Genomic DNA, 8,640 nt, shown 5'->3' with positions numbered 1-8,640 from the left:
GAGAGAGAGAGAGAGAGAGAGAGAGAGAGAGAGAGAGAGAGAGAGAGTGAGAAAGAAAGAGAGGAAGATAGAAAGTGAATGTAAAAACAAAAATAGAGGCCAATAGTGCAAGAGAAATTGCAAAAGTACCTGGTAAATGTGACATATATATAAAGAATATTGTTAATAATCAATCAAAATGGTGTTTTATTTTAGATTTTTGTTCACGAAAAACATATGACAAAAGATTGTTAATATCAATTAAAATCAGATAGTTAATAATCATAAAATATACTCATGTTTTCTGTTCTTCTGGCATAAAGAAACTAGTGTAGTATTTTAATTAAAACGTTACCAATTAATGTGCAAGTCTTATAAAAATGTCAACGTATGGTCGATTTTCGCAATGTCTATTCGTACACAAATATAAATAATTTTAAATCTAATAATATTTTGTCGACCCTGCGTCCGGAGATGCGGATATCATGACGTCATGCCGTCTGGATATTCGCAATAGGTGGATTTCCTTTCGTCCTCAGCAGGAAGAAAGATCCCATTCTCCCTGGAATGATTTATGCCTCCCGATAGGGCCCTTTCAACATGAATGGCAAATCCTGCCGTAACCGAACAGCGTCAGACCCGGCAGCGCATTAAAGTGTCCATTATCTCCGCCCGGCAACGCCAAGTCTCACCTTCGCGGAAATGTATTTTTGCTTGCATGTCGAGGGACCTTGGGAATTGTGTACGCTTTTGAAAGACGTCCTTTTATCCATTCATATCCATGCTCCATGTCTCACTTTCGTGCTACAAAGAACATTTCAATGGACAAGAAAAAGTATACACTAAGAATTTATTTCTATGTCAATTTTTATTGATGTTTTTAACCAAACTTTCAAAATTTTTAATTGAAATAATTCCCATATTTTTTTAATAGAATCCCGCAACAGCAGAGTTCATAACGACTTTGCACTTCGAATCCCAATCATCAGATTTTAATATCCATCCGACTAAACTATTACAGTTAGAATTTTTTCTTAAAAAATACAAGCTTGCGAAAATTTAGGTGAAGAGGAACACGGAACACCCAGATAACTAAAGGCTAAATCTGAGTCCCGTCCCTTTTATAACCCTGTCTGCTTAAGTTTTAATAATTTCTCAAGATACTTTAGCATGTTACATGTTTTATTGTGAAATTAAGATACAAATACACGCAATCGAACAGATTTTTGAGTTTTTGTTCCTAACCCCTAACAAGTATTTAAACTTTTTAAAAGCGCCACAGATAAGTAAAAAGGATATGTTAGGTCGTAGGTTATTTTGGCTTCATTCGACTTTGCACACGGCAACCGATTTTAGTCATTGGACATCCCGTTAATATCTCCAGTTCTTTATTAGCTTTTAATAAGGCCTAGAGCTTTTTTAAGAGGTTCTGTGCATATCTTTCAGTGCGTCTTGGCATTTCCTTTGCCAGGAGTATGAATTTAAACCCACTAGGTCTTTAAACCATCTGATGACATGTTCCGGTAGTTCTTCTGCTTCCTGGTAGTATCTAGAAGGGCTTGTTTGTGCTACTCCGAGTCTATACCAGGAATGGGAAGACCACTATTTTTACGGATCGGATCGAAACCGGGGATATCAGAGCTACCACACTTTTATTCTTAGCGGTTCATTACTACATTACCTCAGTCAAGTGAGTTCGTTCTTTTGATCAGCTCTCGAGCGGTACGCCGAGCATTAGTCTATACATATGCCTCCTTTGCAGTGTAAGGTCAGCTTTTCTTCGATTAATCTAGTCCGATCATATCCAAAGTGTAATAGTTCTGAGGTTAGTTTCCGAGATGATTTTTTATTGAACTTTCTCGTATGGATCTGTCATTAAATGCACTCTTATGGTATGAAACGAACCGGTGCAAGGCCGACAGGCGTCCGAACCTTATCTCTCATCGAACTGGGAGTTGACTAGTTAAGTTAAAAGCGCGTAACAAAGTTAATCGAGTCCTGTAATACATACATCATACATATACATGTAAACTCAGTCGCAGCTACGACAATATCATTAATAAAATTCAATATACATAACATACATATATCATCTCATCAAATTCTACACATCAAACATTTTTCACATAGTCTAATTTTTCAACAATTTAGCTTTCCTCTTCCAATTTATCCCCTTCTATATAATCCTGAAAGGATAATCTAGCCGAACCATTACCAACGTTTTTTCCCTTCGTCGGCTCTTTTCACCTCAAAGAAGCAGACGCCTTATACAAAATGTCTTTTTTACACCGACTTCCTTCCCCACCCCTTCAAAATCCAACATATATAAACACAAAACAGCAATATCTCACTGGCACTCTCTACACGACTCATAAGAATGACACATCTATACAGAAAACAAACACTTTGAGTGAGTAGAAATACTTTCATTGAATATAAAAAATATATTTTGCATTGTATAAATTCACTTTTTTCCACATCCTACATGTATTTGTTAAATGTAAACAATATTTGTAAATCCCAGGCCCTGAACATGATCACAATAAAGATCGAAACGTTGGCACGATAAAGAAAATGTTTTTCTGAACAATACATCACACCAGACCGCATCTCACGATTTCTGAACAATAAAATTTAACTAACAATTTATTTCATGGTTTTGCTCATAAAATTTAACTAAGAATGTATTTCTTGGTTTTGCTCATAAAATTTAACTAACAATTTATTTCATGGTTTTGCTCATAAAATTAATTACACCATTCGTAATTTTGTCGTTATATTAATTACAACATTCTTATTTTAATATAAACCAATTTAAACGAGATCACAAAATGCATGAGTTTTTATAAAAATTACATAATTATGATGGTTAGGCAGAAAATTTATCAAAATACCTGAATAACTTTATTTAAAACAATTAAATTTAACTAACAATTTATTACATGGTTGTGCTCATAAAATTTAACGAACAATTTATTACATGGTTTTGTTCAAAATAATGCATTAAGAACAAAAGACGCGTTGCGATAGTGATACTGATTTGTGATACACGCTGTTTGATTGTACGTGGCGTGCGCTTGACGTCACATAGATGTGCACACGCTACCCAAACGTTACAAGGCGTCGGATAGCATCGGGTAGCGTCGTATAGCGTTGCATCGGGTAAGTGTGTTCCCGGCTTGAGACATGAGGCTATCTTACTGAGAAAACTGAATCGCCGTCAAACTCTGTGGAATACAGTGCGAATACGTCTTATCTTTTCAAACATTTGAAAACCAAACACCCTTGAACAATTTTCTCAAAACTGGATATCAATAAAATTGAAAATTTTCATTATGTCAAAATGTGTTGGCAGCTTTTCCTTGTTCTTACCTACGTAACCACTGTATGAAAAAATACTTAAAAATGAAAAAAATGCAATTTCTTGAATATTTTAACGCACGAGCGTATTTTGACTAAAGTCTATATTAGTAAGTTCATCATTTCTGAATAAACGATAATGTACCCATCTGAGAAAGTACTCGTTAGTGTCGAATAATTGTCGTAACTGTAACTGTCAAGTAACTGTCGACACTTGAGTAGTACTGAATATTTCTGGTATCAAGTACTGGTATCGAATATTTTCTGGTATGTCATGTCACTAGCGGAAAAGTGCCTTTATAAAGTTGTTTGGCAATATATTTGAAACCGTGTTTATTAAAATATTTGATAGAATTGAATTTTATCCTGCTTTGCCCACCTTTTTAACCTTTTTCAATTAACAAAGACGGCAGACCATGCTGATAATAAATATCTTTTGTCACAAAATTACCAATCTAAACAAGACTAACGCATTAATCACAGGATGTGTCGGAGATAAATAATTGATATTAGACTTTTTCAGCTAGTTGACTATTTTTAATAGTCTAGAAGTTGCTCTACACGAGAATTAACCTTACATATAATTAGCGAATTTTCCAACGCTGGAAGTGCAAGTTTCCAACGTGCAGTTTGTCATTTCAAAAATTCCCGGGTCATCTGTTTTTCTTCTGTTTTTTTTTTCTTCTTCTCGTCATATGCTCAACATAGTCCATCCTAATTAAACTACATTTTATACAAGCGAAAGCTTACAAAAAAATTTGAAAATATAACACTTATTATGTTCGGTTTTCTGTAGAGGTGAAATTCACGAAACAAACGAGAAAAGCACTTGGCCGTGAAGAAACCTGCAAAAGCGGAATGCCTGATCACTGATAATTAAGCATTTAACGATGTTAACGTCCCATTAACCTAGTCGTCAACTTTGTTAAGCGGGTGGTGAGCTGACAAAATTTCATTAATTAAAACCGCCCTTGGACCGGAAAAATAACGTGCCCCTCAGACCACAATTAATCCGAAGTGTTAATTAAGGCTTAATCAACTAATGAAAGAGGCGAATAACAAGTACGAAGAAAAAGTACTTCGTGACGTACGGCTTTACACAGAATATCTCTCCTAATTTATTTACCTTCTGGTCGAGGCGACGTCTCCCCGTTCTACAGCTAACAGGAACTTCTTTTCATCTAGGGAGAGCTGCGCCATCTCCTGGTGAGGCCTTATCACGTTCTCCTCTTCCATCATCCCGTGTATGCTGTGCCGCTGAAAAACAAAAAAAAAGTTTCAGACACATGTCAAAATATGAATATATATTGGGGGGGGGGGAATTTGTGCGGGTTAGGTGTTTGGCCAATTGGTAAACAGTGGTCGTTTTGGATCTTCGTTTCGTCTCCAAGTCCAATATGCAGTTAATCAGCTGTATTAGTAAATAAACTAAAAATTGTAAGGAAACATAAAAGGAATAAGAAAGAGAGACAGAGAGTGGGGGAAAAAGAGAGATGGATAGATAGATAAATTGATATATAGAAAGATAGATAGGTAGATGGATAGATAGATAACTGGATAGATAGAAAGATAGATATATAGATGGATAGAGAGATAGATAGATACATACAGAGAGAGAGAAAGAGAGAGAGAGAGAGAAAAAGATATCCAGNAGAGAAACACTTTGAGTGAAGATGATCTCAATAAAGATCGAAACGTTGGCACGATAAAGAAAATGTTTTTCTGAAACCTACATCACCCACGATTTCTGAATAATTAGATAGTTGAATATATATATATTGTCACGAGGCGCTAGGGGTTGCCTATGGACACGTTTAGGTGGGACAAATGCCCCTTCCATCACAGAAGGTAGGTCAATTAAATTTCGGGCTAATAAGCACTCGGCTCCTGATCTCTGCAGCGGACTGATCCTAGCTTCTCTAATTCTCCGTTTTTCCCGTTTAGGGCCGCTAGATGAGTTATAAAATTTTGTTGTATTTTATCTAATGTGTCCGTTAATGATTTCTTTAAGGAGCTAAATTTATCCTTAATATTTTCCCCTATTTTTAATTTGAATTTTTCTAGATCGGCCGTTAATAGTGTGTCCGGACTCTGGACTGAACATGCGGTATAATTGAAAGATTCCGTACGGGGCATGGGCATTTTAATCCATTTTTCCCTACTGCGGATTTTGGGTTCACCTTCGAAATGGTAGAACTTACCACATTTGTTGCATTTAACGGACTCGCTCGTGACTGCGTGATCGCAAAACTTGCACGGAACTTTGGGGATAGCACCCTGTTTTTGTGCTGATTCGGACTCGGTAGTTTTTATTTGTTGCTGGGACATTTCTGGGTAGTAATAAGGGGTATTTAGGCGCATAATATATTTATAAATTTAAAATTGTATAGAAATTTACTTTTACCTCCTGAATTTATTTTTAAGCCAGACAAAGTGTTGTCAAGTATGTTTTGGTGTATTTAAATTTATTTTTGCTACCAGGGTAGTAAACCCAATTAATATTGCGTATAGGGACACAAAGTTTTAAAACTTCTTCGCAATCGACGTGTCTGTGCACGTTTCAATCCTGCGAAAACCTGCAGGTTACAAGAAAAAAAAATTCTACTGGGGACTCAAAATTTTTGCTTTTCTCTTTTCTGTGGCAAGGGATCATTCCACGTTCAAGCTACTAGGTATCAGCTTTGCCGTGAACCACGCTCTGCTACCAGGTGTCAGCTTTGCTCTATCCTGCGACGGACTTCGGTTACCTAAACTTACCTTAAGTCCGGGAAATGGTTCGCAGTTTCCAAAGCCCACGTACAGCGAAATCAGCAGAGTGCGCTGTGATGAAAGCTTGGGGAAAATTAAAATAAAGAAAAGTAAAATGAAAAGCAAAAGTAAAACAAAACCTTCTTGACCAAAAATAAATTTATTAACTTAATGGTAAAATTTATACAAACTAAAATAAACAGGCCTCAAACTTTCGTGTGGCAATTAATAATTGAAAATTGATAATTGAGCGAACGGAGGAGCCTAATCGGTGGAGACAAAAAGCACTTACGGTTTAACCAGTTAGGGAAGCAAGGATAAGTCCGCTGCAGAGATCAAAAGCCGAGTGCTTATTAGCCCGAAATTTAATTGATCTANATAAATTATATAAATATCATCAGATCAACACAAAGACTGACATTTTAACATGCTTAATTTATATTATTTGTCGTATTAGGCAACATTAAGAAAATAAAAATTCATAAAAAACACTATCAAATATAGAAAAAACCTTTTTTGTGATGCAGTTATTTTTTCCGTAAAATAAATTTATTTTTTAGTTGACTCTTCGTTATATCAAATTAAACCTTTTTAACTTTAAATTATCCGGTTTTAATTTCATATGAAATTTTTTAATATTTGATTTAACCCTTAATACCTCAAATTAAACCTATTTAAACCAATTAATCAAATTAACACTTTCAAATTTGTAATTAATCTTTTTTATATCAAATCAACCCTTTTTGTATCAAGTTAAATTTTTCTTCTATATTGACCCTTATTTATTATTTTCCTTAAATTGTTTTAATGCCTTAATGGAAGGCTTAATTTGAAATTAAACAAAAGTTAGTTTGAAGGAGTTAAAAAGGTTAATATGAATTTAAAATTGTACTTCGGTGTTAAGTTGACGAATTCATGGTAAAATTTATGGGAAAAAGCAAATACAGTCTGTGGCTTTATACATAAATAGCTTTTTGAATTGTTGTTCATGTTGTGCGTTAGGGTAAATAATACATGTTAAACACGTAAAAGGCAGAAATATTTCTAAAAACAGCCGGCTTGACTCGAGTAAAAACGGCATTTAGACGTTGCAGACGTAGAAAGTAAATAGGGACAAAGATTCGGGGATTCCGCTGATCCGGCGTTGTCCCGTAAAGCTCACCCCGAAAGATAAATGTCCCGGAGTAAAGGCAGGATTAAAGGCATCAGAAGAAAATCTTATATGGAGACAGGACTCGGGCTTAAAGGGGGAAGTAGTCCACAGTCTTGAGTGGAATTCGTTAAAGGAACCATGTCCGAGTATCACTGGCTTTTTCCCTGCGTTTTCTCACTTATTACTGAACAGATTTGACGGACATGTTGCATATGTAAAATTCGAAAAATTGAATATGCAATGCTTACGCGTTAAGAATGAAGAAAAACTTAATTTATAAAAAACATGCACACAAAAAAAGGAACATTTGGACTATAAAGTGAGCAAAAATAAATCGCAATGTTAGTAATTAATCCGTGATTTAGTTAGAAAACTGTTTTAATGTTGTTAATTAATGTTTGTCACTTATTACTGAACAGATTGCACGAACAAATGTTACTTTATAAAATAGGTTACACGTTCAGAATATTTGTTCTCAAAGATTAAGACTTAATTTATAAAACACACACACACTCGCGCGCACGCGAACACACAAAGAAACATTTGTACTATAAACTGAGCAAAAATAAATCGCGATGTTTGTAATTAATCCGTGGTTTAGTTAGAAAACTGTTTTAATATTTAATTGATTAGGACAAAAAACAGAAAGAAAAATAACACAGTTTATTTTAATTTTAGCGATCATTCGGAGATCGTGAGATGCGGTCTGATGTGACGTAGGTTTTAGATAAATATTTTCTATATCATGGCAACGTTTCTATCCTTATTGAGATCATCTTCAGGGCCTGGGATTTATAAATATTGTTTGAATTTTACAAATACATGTAGGATGTGAAAAAAATGAATTTATACAATGCTTGAATATTTTAGATTAAAAGAAATGAATTTATACAATGCTAGAAAATTTTATATTGAAAAAATGAATTTATACAATTCTAGGGAATTTTATATTAAAAGAAATGAATTTATACAATGCTAGAAAATGTTAGATTAAAAAAAGAATTTAAACAATGCTAGAAAATTTTAGATTCAATCAAAGTATTTGTACTCGCTCAAAGTGTTTGTTTTCCGTGTAGTTGTGTCATTCTTGTGAGTCGTGTTGAGAGTGCCGCCAGTGAGATATATTTTTTCAATATAAAATTTTCTAGCATTGTATAAATTCATTTTTTTAATCTAAAATTTTCTAGCATTGTATAAATTCATTTTTTTAATCTAAAATTTTTTAGCATTGTATAAATTCATTTTTTATCTAAATTTTTTTAGCATTGTGTAAATTCATTTTTTTATCTAAATTTTTTTAGCATTGTATAAATTCAATTTTTTTATCTAATTTTTTTTAGCATTGTGTAAATTCATTTTTTTATCTAATTTTTTTTAGCATTGTATAAATTCATTTTTTT

The 8,640-nt window shown here is 33.9% G+C and overlaps 1 protein-coding gene across 8 annotated transcripts in view; it reads right to left on the bottom strand.

The window, feature by feature from the left end:
• LOC106669848 (transient receptor potential-gamma protein) overlaps positions 1 to 8,640 on the bottom strand; it is a 239,892-nt gene that overhangs the window by 179,985 nt on the left and 51,267 nt on the right. For all 8 annotated transcript variants that reach the window (XR_002910373.1, XR_002910374.1, XM_014399653.2 and 5 more), the window contains one exon: positions 4,466 to 4,596. Coding sequence is in view for 6 of the 8 variants with exons in the window: in XM_014399653.2 (XP_014255139.2) it covers positions 4,466 to 4,596 (131 nt within the window). In the remaining 2 variants the exon portion in view is untranslated. The remainder of the gene's footprint in view (positions 1 to 4,465; positions 4,597 to 8,640) is intronic.

This window comes from Cimex lectularius, unplaced genomic scaffold (assembly GCF_000648675.2).
Source record: "Cimex lectularius strain Harlan isolate CLEC.00 unplaced genomic scaffold, Clec_2.1 scaffold156, whole genome shotgun sequence".
Classification (NCBI taxonomy): domain Eukaryota; kingdom Metazoa; phylum Arthropoda; class Insecta; order Hemiptera; family Cimicidae; genus Cimex; species Cimex lectularius.
The sequence above is the reverse complement of the archived record's forward strand: the minus strand, read 5'-3'. Positions and strand labels throughout refer to the sequence as shown.